Consider the following 15,465-nt stretch of genomic DNA (forward strand, 5'->3'; position numbering starts at 1 on the left):
TCTAGAATCTTTTTTATACCATGGGGTTAATCAAATCATCTGCTGGTAAATCCCACATGACACAGTCTGAGTTGAATATATTGGATAGGTTTCTAATTTCTTTTGTAGCCTCAGAATCATCCCCATTTTCCTCTTCAAGTTTTTCATGTAATTGGTGGCTTTGCTGATCCATGGCTGTGCCTGTGCATGTGCTTCCTGTACACATACTTTGGCTCCATGGTGATGCAGGACTGAATTGAAACCCAGGCATTGTAGGGAAAACACTGTATGGCATCATGAAACTTGCAGATGTAGTTGCAGTGGAGTCCCAAGGTCTATATGTCGGTATCATTTCAGGTTCTTGTTGTATGGCCTTCGACACAGAGTCGTCCTTTTCTTCTGGCTTACAGTTAAAGTAATCAGTGATGTTATTCCCCAGTGTTGCAGCAGAATGTTGGCCCTGGTAGTTAACTGGCTTCTTGGTAAGAAGGTGGAGCACCTCATCTTTGAAGCAGCCAAGGGCTGCTTCAGCTAGGTGAGCCGCCTGAGGAGGTGACAATGTTGTCGCGATTTCAGCCATTAGGTGGGAGAATGGTTTGTGGGTCACAGGGTCTATACCCATGCCTGACAGTTTCTTTTTCAGCTTGGTGTTCCAGTGGTTTTTCACATCATTGTCAGTGCGTCCCGGCAGTTGTGCCGCTATCAGTGACCATCTGAACATCCATTTAAGAAAATTCTTTAAGGAACAATGTGGCAAAAAAAACCCCCCAACCCCGTGGCTACAAATTAACATTTAACATACCTGTTACCAAAAACTGAATGAAGCTTCACAATGGTTTGCTCTTCTGAATCTGAGAATTGACCATGTTTAAGGTCAGGACGAAGGTAGTTAGTCCACCTTAGCCTGCAGCTCTTTCCACATCTCTGGAGACCTATTTAATTTCATAACCAAAATCAAGTATCAAAGTTTAGTTTGTTAAAATTTATACGAATGGTATACATTTATAGACAGGGAAATGAGATGGACTAACCAGCATTCTTGGGGATGAGACGCCAGTTGCGAGTGCCGTGTTGAGCAATGTAGGAAGAGAGCTTGTTATCTTCCTCGGGTGTCCACTGTCCTCTTTTCACGTTGTCCTTCTCACAGCATGGAATACGCCCCATTTCTCTGCCCTTTTGTTTGTTTTACCAATATGTTATGTCTTCAATCCGCAAGAAATGCCAAAATAATGGAGGGAAGTGTCAGTATAAGAATAAGAATTGTCTTTCTTTCTTCGCTCTCTCTACCAGTCTTGAAATTCTTTGAGGCAAAAAGGGAAGACGTGGAATATTTCTTTGTGTTGGTTTTTGTTTATGGTATTAGCTCACTATTCTATTCTATATATATGTATATTTGGGGTTCCAATTGGCATTGCATGGATTACATGGTAAAGGCCAATTGGCATCAAAGGCGCATGATTTTATTAAAGAATTCAACGCCATTGAGCGTGTGAGAGAGAGGCAGGTAGCTCACCCACAAGATGCTTGGTCAACATCTCTCTCTCTCTTTGTTGACTGCATTACTCATAGTTTGTGCGCTTAATGCATATGTTGGGTAGGTTACCTCACCTTACTTCAGAGGAAGAGTGGCAGGGTTAGATCCTATCTAACGTTGCAGAAGTCAAGGTTGTTTCACGTGCGGGGTCTTTTGTCTATCTTGGAGCAAATTCTAATGTAGTTATGGATTTCAGTAGCATAACATAACTAAGGTTGAGTGAGGTGAATCCCACAGGGTATGATGCATATCGTTATGATAATAAAGGATTAATGAATAAGGTTTTTGTTTAACTTATCATTGAATGATTATAATATAAAGTACAACTTACATTTCTTTTTTATTGGAAAATTCAAATATATTAATATATTAATAATAATAGAGAAGAGAGCGGTTAAGCTCGAGAATAGGACAAAGAGGAATACAAAAACAAAAGTCTTCAATCATCCACAAGAATACACAATCACTTAACCATCCCTGAAAGATATAAACAACAAGAACCTCCCTGAACAAAAAGAAAAAGAAGACCCAACTGACGCAAAAGCGAAGACCTAAATCAGATTCAAAAGCCAACATCAAGAGCATATCATCGCTCAAGGCGACCACCACTCCTCCATTTCTTCAGCCAGACCGCGGATAGCCGCCTCGTCCCCACCGTCAAACGTACAACCCACAAGATTACCAAGCACCACGCCTTCGTGGCCCGCATCCAATAGCGACCACGGGGAGTGCTCCCTGAAACCAGCAGAGTAGGACAAACCGAGGGCATGACCGCACTCGAGGAAGGACCTCCACCATCAACCGCAACCAAACCCACACAACCCTCCGGAGGCTCCTTATAAACCTCAAAGTAGACGATTAATGTAAATAAAATCTTATTACCCCATTTTTAACGCATCAATAGATATTGGTAACTGGAATTATGCTATTTAGTTGAATGGTAATGTTTTGCGTACACCCTTTGGGTGTAGATCACTAGAGAGATAAGAAGAGATGAGAGATGAGTGATAACTATAATATATGATATGATATGATCAGAAGAGAGAAGTAAAAAAAGAAAAAAAAAAGTGTCACAATATGTATACATTGTTTTGGTGGCACACGTACCATTCCTGATTTAGTTGATGTCTTGAACCCTCTTGCTAACTAGGTAATCCTTATCCCTTATTTTCTAAAAATGGCTCTTCAATACTCCATGATTTGATTAGTACTTTATCCACGTTTTGGGTCTTTTTTTCTTGTCAAAATCCATTTTTTTTTTGTCAAAGTTGCTATGTCATTAATTTAGGCCTTGGCCAAAGCCAAGAAGCTAATACAAACATCTTTAGATACAAGGCTTTTACAAATGGGTCAGTTAAGCAAGCCCACAAGATGCAACTAACAAGAGGTGAAAACATAAGCTAACACCAAACTAGGAAAACCTAGTTACAACGAAACTGGTTGGGGAGAGCCCTCATTAATGGTAGCAATTAAGCCAAATCAAAAGCTACCTATCCTCAAAAAAACCAAAAAGAGTTTGTAAATCTATCCACAGTAAGCTTGTTCAAGTGTGTTTGTCCTGTTGTAGTCTCCTCGCTAATTCTGGTGGGGGATGCCTTGAGCTTGTTGGGCAATTTGGTGAGCTGTTTCATTGCCTGATCGATCCACCCAGGAAAATCCCCAGTATTCCTTTCCCTTCACGGAGCTTGTTGGGCAATTTAATGTTCAATCACAGAGCTTTGGTTTGATCTTATTTGGCCTTCTTAGTTTTTACCCACAATCCCCAAAGTAAAGGAATGTCCTTATAATCGGTTGCAACTTCTACTTCTTGACATGGTCAGCTTAGTGAGTGTTTGGTTTAACTCCAAAACTTAGCTTCCATTTGAATGACAAATCACACTTTCCAATGGCGAAAATGTGACGGCAAATAATTCGAGCACTTATGTTGAACGCTACTCAACTATAAACCAAACAGACTCTTAGTCTTAGTCTTTTGAGTAAGTTATCTAATTGGTAACTAATTCACAGAATAATTACTTGGTTTATTAGTTATATTAAGTCTATAATGAGGTTCAACAAATTCAATACTTTAAAAATTAAAAAATTATTCTAAAATGATACTTTAAAGGCTTAATTCCAGTTTGGGCCCCTGATGTTTCAAGAATGGGCGATCCGCACCCCCCGTGTATAAAAGTTGCGGTCAAGCTCCCCTTTGTTACAAAACTGTGCTAACGAAGCCCTTCCGTTAGCTTCCGTCTGTTGACCAAACGGAAATTGGTTGCAGTAGTTAGAAATTTGGTTTGTTATGAGGAAATTCTCCAACCGTGATGGCTCAGGTAGTGGCTTGAAAATGGGGTTTGAAGGATCTTCCTCAGGCAAAGGCTCCTCCCCAGCAGCTTTGTGTGCCATGTTCTGTGTCCTTCTCTTTTTCATCTTCAACATCTTTCAAAACCCAGATTTCAGAAGCATCACCCCCAACCACCAGATCTGACCCTTGTTTAATGAGAAAAAAAGTTGAAAGCTTTAAGCTTTTCAACCCAAATTCAGATGAGAAGAGGGATTTGAGGAGGCAAAAATTATTCAATTATTCATCATCATCTTCAAAATGCAACCCATCAGCAACCCATCCCCACCCAGAACCCAGAACTCACCCCACCCCATCCCCAAAACTCACTCCATCGAAACCCACCCCCACCGATCAAAATCCCATCGAGCCCACCACCACCATCGCCCCCAACCACCAAATCCCAAAAACCAACCCCTCAAAAATCCATTGCAACCCACCCTCACCATCGCCCCCAACCAAAGCTCCATCTTCAAACCCCCAAATACAACAGCCAACCCACAAAATCATACACCCTGAAATCTAGAAAAATCAGAACAAGAATAAGAATAGGAGAAAGAGACCCACCAACCCCCCAAAAACCCAGAAGCCCTCACCCACCCACCATACACCATGGGCTGGATCTCGTTCAGCAGCTATGACTCCGATCTATTTCTGTCACACCTTTTCCTCCTTCATCTCTGGGTTGTGGTGTTTACTGGGGTGGGGTTGGGTTTATGGGTGGTCGCGGCTCAGTTTGCTGGGGGTGGGGTTGTTGGGGGAAAAAAGAGGAAGAGGTTCTCTGCGGGTGGGGTGAGTGTGTGGTTGTTGGGTGTGGTTCAGTTTGCAGGTTAGGATTTTGGTGGTGATGGGATTGGTGGTGGTGGTGGTGGGATGGAAGACGACGACAAGGAAGAAGAATAGCGTTAGGCAGAAGGTAAATGAAGAAGATGGTGTTGTTAGGGAGAGGAGAAAAGAGAGTGAGAGGTATTGGGTGAAGGATTTTGTGACGGATTATTTCCGTCACCAATTAGTAGCCTATATTTTATGAATTAAATAAGTGACACGTCAGCATTTCCGTTTGGTCAACTGACGGAGATGGACGGAAGGGCTTTAATCGACCGTTTTAGAAACATGAGGGAGTTTGACCGCACATTTTAAACACAGGGGATGCAGACCGCTCATTTGTGAAACATCAGGGGCCCAAACTGGAATTAAGCCTACTTTAAAAGTGAATGAAGAAAGTACTTAAGGGTTCACGAGACTCAAATGCTTAATATATTTTGATAATAAAAAATAGAAAAAAAATTAACTAGAAAGTCTCAATTTTTGTGTAGGAATAGATTATTCATCTGGTCTTACAAAACATGACAAAACCATATACAAGTAAATAGAGGTAAAAATATATTAGGCTGGAGTAGTTTTTAAGGCATAAGTCTTATTTAGTTTTCAAACTTGTGTTGATGTAGTCATTTTTTCATGGTCTGGTATAACATTTTAGTAAAATATCTAAATATGTTATAAATAGATTTCTAAATAGGCTTATAAATGAAATATTTAGACAATCGTTTCCAACCATTAGGTTCATGATTTAGATAAAACATAAATATCGACGGCTAAAGCTCGTCGGTAATGATGTAAAACCGTCGATAATGAGAAAATATTGACTGTCGACAGTTAACATTCTTTCATTAAATCACTTGTTGATAATATGTACAAACGACTTCTGGGGATTCATTGATTAGTTACCGACGGCTATAGCCGCAGTAACTTACTGCCAGTCCAATCCGTCAGTAAATTACCTGTTAGAAGGTTACGCACGATTATGGTTCTCAGTTTTTTTTTAGATGAGGTTCTTTTTCATTTTCACTTAGTGTTATCTTTCCCATCGTTCGCCTATTTCTGGTCATCGTCCATTTGTGCCTTCAAAGATGCAAACTTAGCTCTAAGACCGACGATTTCTAATTGTTGTTGCCCGCCCATTTAACGAAACAACAAATGACGGCTCAAAATTTTCTGCACAATTAGAATATAATATATGTTACAATTAAGATAATGCATAATAATATCAAGTCAAGTAATACTCGTACTTACGTGAGTGATTGTAGAACACTGATTTTCCAGTGATTCCTATTAGTATATCTCAGCTGCACAATTAGAATATAATATATGTTACAATTAAGATAATGCATAATAATATCAAGTCAAGTAATACTCGTACTTACGTGAGTGATTGTAGAACACTGATTTTCCAATGATTCCTACTGGTATATCTCAGAGGACCGTTTGAAAAAAAAGGCTTAATTTTAAAGATCAATCATATCGAACAATATAATACACGATTAAATATAAATGCAATATACTACTCAACAAAAATGACATGAAGAAATAACAGTCATACAAAAAATTAATTCATAAAGCAAAATTAAGTTACAACACAATACAAAATATACAAATTATAAATAGAAATAAATACAAATAAAACAAAGAGGAACTTACATGAATGAAAACGCTGAAATAAGGATTCAATAAGAGACAAGAGGTCAGCGAGCCTATATATAGTTTACCGACAATATAGGCTATCAGTATTTACTGACGACTTTTCAACGGGAACTTATAGGTTGCCGATGGAGATATTAGTCAGTACTTTTGGGAATTATGATTTCTTCACACCTCATTTTGAGGTGGAAGGAGGTGGAGGAGGAGAGAGATAGGAAGAAAAGAAAAAGTATGAGAGAGAAAGTATGAGATGTGATAGATGATAAGAGGAGAGAAGTAGAAACAAAAATAGGTGGAAATGAAGTGTTTAAAAGATGAGGTGTGTATATATCATGACTCGTACTTTTGGCGGCCAACTGTCCCACTAAAAACAATTCTCAAATTCATTCAAAAAGATTAAAAAAAAATCCTCGGTAATGGGCCCTAAATTTTTCCGCCAAAATTAAGAGGGCTTATGAGCGGTTAATTTCTTTTTATTTTTATTTTTCAAAATTCCTTTCTGATAGCTAAGCTGCCGGCAATGGAGTCTACTACTGATGACTCCATGACCGTCAGGCGCCAGTAAATAAGACCTTTTCTTATAGTGAGATGCAGGGATAAATTTGCACTGGAAGCCGACTTGCGAAGTATTTTTTCCTTGGTAATCAATGGTTCTTTCAGTCCAACGTTGAAGCGAAAAGTCTGGGTATGAGTGGTTTGATCTAGGAAGCTTTGGGCACTTGGGTAAAAAGTTTACAAGTTGGTGTTGCTGATGGGGATCCTTTAATTGAAGAAGTGTATGGGGCGAAGTATGGCTTGGATCTTTTATAAGGTTTGAATACTAGACAAGCTTTTTGTGAAACATATTGCTTAGAGATTGCGGAGACTCTGTTGGAAGACAAGTTTAAGTCCCATGTGCTAAGGAAGAGTTTCTGGAGATTCATCAGCTGTTATCTCGTTTTTGAAATATCCGTCTTCAACATATCTCCCAGAGTGCCAATAATTCAACTAGTCTTGCTAGTATAGGAGCAGTGTTCAATGTGCATTAATTGTTTTGAGTAGACCACCTCATTGAGTTGAGACTTTATTAGCTATGAATCTGTTAGTCTTGTAGTTTGTTTTGTATTCTTTCCCATAAAAAAAACCAACATATTTCAATCTTTAAATAATTCAATTAGCATTTAATTTCAGGACATTGTAAGAAAAATTAGTAATATACTACCTCTGGTCATATTTATAAAAACAAAATGAAAGGTTTATAAGAACCAACTTGGAGTTTGTGGTGCATTGATTAATTTTTGACAAGAGTACGCTTATTTAATTGAATCTTCTCCCTATTTAACTATTTGGTAATTATAGTAATCTTTCCCGTTAAATTAGCCGAACCTGGTATGAGAAAATTAAATAAATAATGAAGAAAAACAAACCGTCAAAAGGTCATGTAGAGCTGAGATTTTTAGCAACATTGTAAGTGAAAGTGGAAGTGTATGTGTAGTTCATTTATTCAGGTATGGAAAACCTACCCCAGGTCTTAAGTTGGAAGTGAACTCAAGATATTCTTCCACCTTCGCGAAACTGGACAAGCTCAACTTTGTTGTGCTTCCTTGGCATTAATTTGCATCTCAACAACTACTTTTCAGTATTACAAAGATGAAACTAACTAGTTTCTCAAAATCATTCTAAGAAACAAATGCAAGTTTAAGCTCCAATGACATCTTCCTGCAACAGTCTTATAAGACACGAATAGACAGAACCAAAGACAAAGGAGTAGTTACACGATCCAAAGCCAAGGAAGCAACCGTTGAGTGGTTTTTTACGTTAAGTGATACATGTGAAGATCTTATAACTTAACAGTTTATAATTAGTATAGAATTTTCTTTATAAATAGTAGTAAGTTTGATGCAACAAGGATTCACATATTACTACTCGAAAAAACTCCATAAAAAGATACACGTCTATCTTATTCAAGTGACATATAAGAGTACCTACTTCGTGAACAACCTTTTCAATTCTATGTGATTTTCATTTTCATTTGATTTTCCTTTTAATCTTTATTTTTTTTATTTACTACTTTTCTTTACTGATCCAACGCTCTATTTACATAGTTTGCAAAACACAAACGTTTTTATTGAAAAGAACCCGGGCATACGGATCCAGTCCCCAAATTGTCCTATGGATTCTCTTATTTTTTTACAAAAAAACTGAATAAACAAGTATGTATGTGGTGTTTTATGTGAATGAGCGAGAAAGAATGGAGTTTAAAATGAGTAAATTGAAAAAATATCTCATGCTTTCGCAACTTGTGAGGGAGAAAGTGGGAGGTGGGAGAGAATAAGTAGTTTGTGAGGTGAGGTACGTATGAGGTGTCTTATGTAAAAGAGTATAAAGAGTGAAGTCTAAAATGAGTTATTTAAATAATTGTGTCTTGCTTTTGTCATCTTGAGTGCGGAAGTGGAAGATGAGGTAATGGGAGATGAGAGAGAATAAGTGGTTTGTGAGGTGATGTGTGTTTGAGGTCTTTAACGGTGGATGAGTGAGAAAAGTTAGAGTCTACGATGAGTCGGTTGAAAAATTATCTCACGGTAGGTCACTGAAAATTTGTGTTTAGTGTCAATAATATCCTTAATAATTTTACTTTCCCGTAATTCACGGTAAAATCAAAATCAGAAAAATGACTTTTAAGACGGTCTTCGTCTCTCAAGGAAACTAAATTTGACTCATCACACCCTCACAACAAGTGCATTAATTGGCTTTATTATTGAGATTGGAAATAAAAAAGATAGCGACTACAATGGTTTAGTGGATGAGTAGAATAGACTGTGAGGAAAGGATATCTCGCCAGAAGTGGTGGTGTGGGTGGTAGGCATGACGAATTGATATTTTAAGTATCAGTAAATCTAAGTCATTCAAATTCAATAATATATCTATTAGTGTATAATAAAATTGGACCATGTGGCTCTTTAATTACACGATACAATAGGAGAAAGTAGTAAAATAGTCAATGACAAAATAGTAGGTGAAAAAAATGAGATATTTTGTTTGTCTTCTGTGATTGCAAGAGAGAGAAAATTATAGTTTTTTATTGATATCTTATCTTTATATTTTTAAGTTCTATTAAATCAAAAGACAAATGAAATTGTTTTATTTATAGAAAATTATACTTTTTAATCTGGATGTGAACAAATATTTGAATTTTTAAATATTTATATAATTTTAATTAAAAAGTAATCAAACAAAACACAAACACAAAAGAAAAAAACATTTTCACAGAAAAGAAGTATGTGGGCTTAGTCAAAATTGCAATCCGCATTTAATATTTTATTTTTAAATTAGTGTTACAATAAATCGTAAAACATATTGTAACGAAAAAAAAAAATCATAAAACATTCACTAAGTGCTTTATAGTGCTCCTTATGCTATGTATAATTTTTAAATAATTTTTGTGACAAACTAGTCATTAGACCTCCCTACCCATTAAACAAAATAAATTTAAATGAAATATTTATTGAATTGGTAAACATGTTATTTAAGAGCTCGTAGTCAACTCTAATTGCAACAGTCCCATAAGAAATTAATTAATTAAAATTTAATAGTTATCCTTTTAAATTTATATAGTGTATTTTTTTTCGAAAATAGAAGATAATATATAAGATATGCCAAAGTTGTTTTAAAACTGAGAACATCCTTCTCAGCAAGGAAACAGGAAACATAAAACAGCAAAGCAAGAGAAAAGAAAACAACAATATCAAACATAAGGAGCATAAACAAAAAACGTATAACGAAAAGAAGAGCACAAGACTATCAGAGGCAAAAACCCCTTAAACACGGAACAACAGGCTAGTGTAAGCAGTCTTATAAGAAAATTAAAACCAGTGTAAGCAGTCTTAAGTAATAGATTAAATGAAATATGATTTAAAATCAATTAACATTATTATATATTCAGCTTTAGCATTTGATGTAATAAATAATCCATGTGGGTCCGAATGAGTTAACCTGAAATTTTATTAAATTTAATATTATAAAAAATTCATTTGAAGTATCTTAATTACTATTATTCTTAAAATATTCTTAAATAAATATTTAATATGCTAGATGAAGATTATTTAGTAGTCTGAGTGTGAGAAAAGATAACTTCTGGTCATAAAGATTAGAACGTACAACATATTATTTTGAGTTAGGAATACTCTATCAAATTACCTAATATTTTTTAAATTATATGATTTGATATACAAATAAGGCATTTTGGATTGAAAATTTTAAAATTATCACAAATATATCCCTCAATTAAGTTCCACATCTAAACACATTTTAAGCTTATAATTGTTCCCTAAATTGGGGACCATGTTTGAATATTGTTTATTTCCCTTTTTAAATAGTTTTATGTGAGAATAACTTTATTTGAATTCATATATATCAATTTTACCTAGATATTAATGATCTATATCAAAAGGCTTAGTTTCATAAAATTATTTAATGCTCTTGTTTGAATAGTTTGACTGAGCAGTTATGTTAGGTGAGACTACTTTATGGTCTCTTCGAATTTTAACACATGAAACAGCTACACGAGACAAACCAACTTATGTGTCAAAATCAAACTGTGGGTTGTGTTTAATGATATTCGCACTACCTTTCAAAAATACGTTCCACTCAAGTTCTTAATTTTCAAATTGATTTAATTAAATTATAAGCCGAATAACAATTTGGCCTGAAATAATGCATAATAGTCATTCTTGTTTGAATATATAAAGGAAAAGAAAGCTCATTTTGTATCAGATTTTTTTATCTGCCATGTTCTAGAAACCTAAAACCTAATGGTACTTGTCATCGTTTTGTATCAATGATAACAAGTAACTGAAGCTACTAAGTCAGAAGATGCTTCATACGGTCACACGTCATTTACACGGTTACAATATGAAAAACATGTGTGGTTCTAGAATTCTCCTCTTATAATATCTCTGACGTCACTCTTATTTTTTGCATTTATTGTCCCTTTTGTCATCTTTCTTTCTTCATATTCTTTCTACCTTTCTTTTCTTCTTTCTTTCAGCAACTGCTTCCATTTAGGTCAAAGGCTCATCAATGGTGGGTAAGAATTGGTTGGCCCTCGTTGTTGACAGAAATGCAACTTTAAGGTCTCACTAATTACATATGATTTGAAATTAACTTGAAAAGATTGTCAGGTATGATCACTCTTATCATACATGCACATTCATCTTCTACACCAAAGGTTGTAGTTTCCTTAATATTTATGAATGCATGTTAATAATAAGGAAACTCTCCCACCTAGAATTAAAGAGGCTCGGTTGTGCTCCTGAATACCACCACCGAGCCTCCTCCCCATCGCAAATCGCAACCTCTACCTCCTTCTCCCTCCTCTCATCATGACTATTATACCCACGCAGTTCGAGTTTCTATATTTGAGGATCTTAGTTCTGTGTTTTTCTCTCTCTTATAGTAGAGCCTTCTAATCTACGAATTGCAACCCCAACCACCTTCTTCATCTTCTCTTCATCTATTGTATCCACAAGGCTGGGGTTTCTGGGTATGTGGAGCTTGGCTTGGTGTTTTCTTTCCCAGTGATGGTTAGGTTTTGAATGAAAAGAGGGAAAGGAGGAAGATGAATGGGAAAATAGGTAAGAGGAGTGGGTCTAATGTTCTAAGCCGGAAGGGAGATCAACGATGTCAACGTTGCCTGCAGCTGCGTTGCCATCTTTTTTTGTGTGTCCAATGTTATTTTGTTTGGCATATTTTCTAGGTTTGAAGATTCTGGGTTGTTTGAGGGTTTGAGTGAACATTGTCTCTTATTTGGGTTTGATGTTATTTGGTTTTATCACTTCCAGAACAATGATCAAGTGTTACAAAAAGGGGTAAAAAGACAATGTTTCTGGTGCATTGTATGAAAGAACAATGCAAAAAATTCAACATATTAAATATATATATGTCTGATTGGCCTAAATAGCAAAGGAAGCAAAGTTTATCATAATAGCCAGAAATGAGAAAGACAGAAAAAGAAAATAGAAGTTGAGGTTGGTGCATGGTTCTAGTATAATTGGATTTTTGGGTTTGAATGAGTTTTTTGGTTTTGAATGTTTGGATGTTTTATGGGTCTCATTGAGTTTCTGGTTTGATAAAGATTTTTTTGTGAGAGGTGGTGATGTGGTTTCCACTTGTTAAATATGACATCTAGAAGGACAAAAAATGGAATTGGGGAAAATTTGATTCCAAGATTAAAAAACAAAAATAGAGTATGTTGCAGGGACGGAAAAATTTTCTTAAGTCAAATTTAACGTGTCATTTTCATTTTAAAAGACAATAAGCAAACTAGAAAAAGGGAAGATGATTAATTTCTAACATGATTTTTAAGGATTCAAATTCTCTTTCTAATTTTATTGCATCTGTTTCATGGGATTTTTGTTAGAAAAATTTACCAAACATAAATAATAAGTATTCTTGATTACAAGAGATTCCTTCTCCCCAAATTGCGCCATAGATGAAGTTTTTTCAGGTTAAAATTGATCTTGTAAAATTTTATAAAAATTGTTTATGAGAAAATATGTGTAAGACCTTATTTCGTTAAATCTGAATTGTAGTTGTCGTTGTCGTCAGGACTTGACATGAGAAATGATTATACTCTCAAAAGAAAAGATAAGAAAGTTTTGTGAGTTTCAATGTTGGGGTAAATGGTCACATTGGTCCCTGAATGTTCGCACCGACTTCAGAATCGTCCCTGGATGAATTTTATTAGGCTCGCGGTCCCCAGATGTGGCAAAAAATAGTCATATTAGTCCCTGACGTAAAAATCCCCTAACGTCCGTTAACCCAATTAATAAAAGTCAACATTATCTTTCTAATTTTCATTCACTTTGGTCCCTTTCTTCTTTCTTCCACCCTCTTCACCCCCTGCTTCCATCATTTTCACCAAAACCCACCCCCCATCATGCTTCAGAAACCCAGAACGTAAACCCACAATCTTCACCTCCTTCATCTTCATCTTGTTCATCTTCACTTTATTCATCTTCATCCCCTTCTTCCATCATCTTCACCAAAAACTCCTCCCCTTCTTCATCAACCCATTCCCTTCTTTTTTTCTTTTTTTTCATATCATCATCATCAACACTCTTCTTCTCCTTCTTCAACCAACCATGTCCAAACCTTCTCTCCCAGATTTAACACAAACCCAACTCAGATTTAACACCAAATTTACCTTGGTGAAGTGTATTGCCAAGTCTTGTTGATTCCTGAAAGTGAGGTGAGGTTTTATTTATGATTTATGAACATCTGATCTTTACTTTTGTTCTGTTTGGGTTGGGAGAAATTTTTGAGAAAGAAAGATATCTCTAAGCTTCTGAGATTGTCATGTCTCCAGATACCATGCTAGAGAAAGGTGAAAGTGAAGTGGATAAGCAATTTCTTTATTAAGATTGAAAGTGAAAGGAAATAGGCTTATTAAATGAAGTGTCTTTATTAGATGATTTTAATTTTGATTGTATTTGAACTTGGCCACTTGATTACAGCAAGTGGAGAAAAACTTAGGGGAAGGGGACACTGATGCTGATGGTGAAGAGGATACTGAAGCTATGGTGAAGTCAACAACACCTCACATGTTCTGCAAGACTCTGACAGCTTCAGACACTAGCACTCATGGTGGATTCTCTGTGCCTCGTTGAGCTGCTGAAGATTGCTTTCCTCCCCTGGTAATTACGAAATATGGCATGATGGGGGGTGGGTTTTGGTGAATATGATGGAAGCAGGGGGTGAAGAGGGTGGAAGAAAGAAGAAAGGGACCAAAGTGAAAGAAAATTAGAAAGATAATGTTGACTTTTATTAATTGGGTTAACGGACGTTTGGGGATTTTAACGTCAGGGACTAATATGACTATTTTTTGCCACATTTGGGGACCGCGAGCCTAATAAAATTCATCCAGGGACGATTCTGAAGTCGGTGCGAACATCTAGGGACCAATGTGACCATTTACCCTTCAATGTTGAGAGCAAACAATTTCAAACATTTTTTTATTAGTGTTATGTCAAACAAAGCTCCTAATTAGACTGACAGACGAATTTTAATATTTATGAGTTTATTTAAAATATTAATTATGAACTAATGTCTTGTGCTTTCTCAAGAAAATAAAGATAAACAAAATATTGAAAGGTTTTTTGACAATAAACGTAAACTTCATCTGATGTCTTGTCATTAGTGCTCACATTTTAATTTTATGTACGTCACTCATTGACGAATTTTAATATTTATGAGTTTATTTAAAATATTAATTATGAACTAATGTCTTGTGCTTTCTCAAGTAAATAAAGATAAACAAAATATTGAAAGGTTTTTTTGACAATAAACGTAAACTTCATCTGATGCCTTGTCATTAGTGCTCACATTTTAATTTTATGTACGTCACTCATTTCACTTATTTCTTCTTTACATTATTATACGTTACAATTGAAATCAAAGATATTTATCTTCGAGATTTCTCTCGGATGTGGTTTTATCGCATCTATTTGCTACAAATAAATGCAAAGCAGGTGCAATCTTTGATGTAATAAATAAGTTGATAGTTGAATAATTGTTAAAATTTTGGAGTCACATATAAAATTGTTTGCTTACATCAATTACTATATCTTTGTACTTTTATTGTCTCTTTTGCTTAATAATAGTTTGTTGTCTCCTTTATTTTCATAAAACTATAACTACCTTGAACTAGTTTGTATCTCTCTCTCTATGTAAATATTGAACAATAGTTAATTAATGAATACATCTATAACTATTACAAGGATAATAAATATTTATGACAAATCATATTAAAAGCTAAACTTAATAGTTATAGATGTGGATTGGGCGAGACCCCAGGGGCCCTCGTCCAGGGGCGCTTGCCTCAGGGCGGTGCGCGAGCCAGGGAGTTGGGCCTCCCCCGAGAGGCCCAACTGGCCCACGAAGGACGGTTGGGGACATTACGCCCAATCCCGAGCCTATAAGTAGGAGGCAGTTACTAAATGTAAGAGAAACTTAGCTCATTTGAGAAATAATCAACTTGAAATTTAGTTACATTCTCTCTCTAGCGGTTACACGCTCTCTCTCTCTCTCTCTCTAAATTCTCACACTACAATCCCTTCACTCTAGGTACCATACCTCATCTCTATGTTTTTAGCTAGAACATTTGGCGCCGTCT

At 35.9% G+C, this 15,465-nt stretch overlaps 1 protein-coding gene across 1 annotated transcript; it reads right to left on the bottom strand.

The window, feature by feature from the left end:
* On the bottom strand, positions 1-1,285 carry LOC130722907 (transcription factor MYB80). Its single transcript, XM_057573791.1, has 3 exons — positions 1,011-1,285; positions 782-911; positions 1-692 (listed from the first exon to the last, which is right to left on the bottom strand). The coding sequence occupies exons 1-3, from the start codon at positions 1,141-1,143 to the stop codon at positions 14-16; spliced, it is 942 nt and encodes a 313-aa protein (XP_057429774.1). The 5' UTR covers positions 1,144-1,285; the 3' UTR covers positions 1-13.
* Between the last annotated feature and the right edge of the window lie 14,180 nt (positions 1,286-15,465).

The sequence above is a fragment of the Lotus japonicus genome, chromosome 6, assembly GCF_012489685.1.
Source record: "Lotus japonicus ecotype B-129 chromosome 6, LjGifu_v1.2".
NCBI classification, from domain to species: domain Eukaryota; kingdom Viridiplantae; phylum Streptophyta; class Magnoliopsida; order Fabales; family Fabaceae; genus Lotus; species Lotus japonicus.

Excerpts from the sequence above, each read along its gene's own strand:
- LOC130722907 (XM_057573791.1), bottom strand. The coding sequence starts at position 1,143 with ATGGGGCGTATTCCATGCTGTGAGAAGGACAACGTGAAAAGAGGACAG. Across the intron at positions 912-1,010 it reads TCTCATCCCCAAGAATGCTG|GTCTCCAGAGATGTGGAAAG; the intron begins GTTAGTCCATCT and ends GAAATTAAATAG. Across the intron at positions 693-781 it reads CATTCAGTTTTTGGTAACAG|ATGGTCACTGATAGCGGCAC; the intron begins GTATGTTAAATG and ends ATGGATGTTCAG.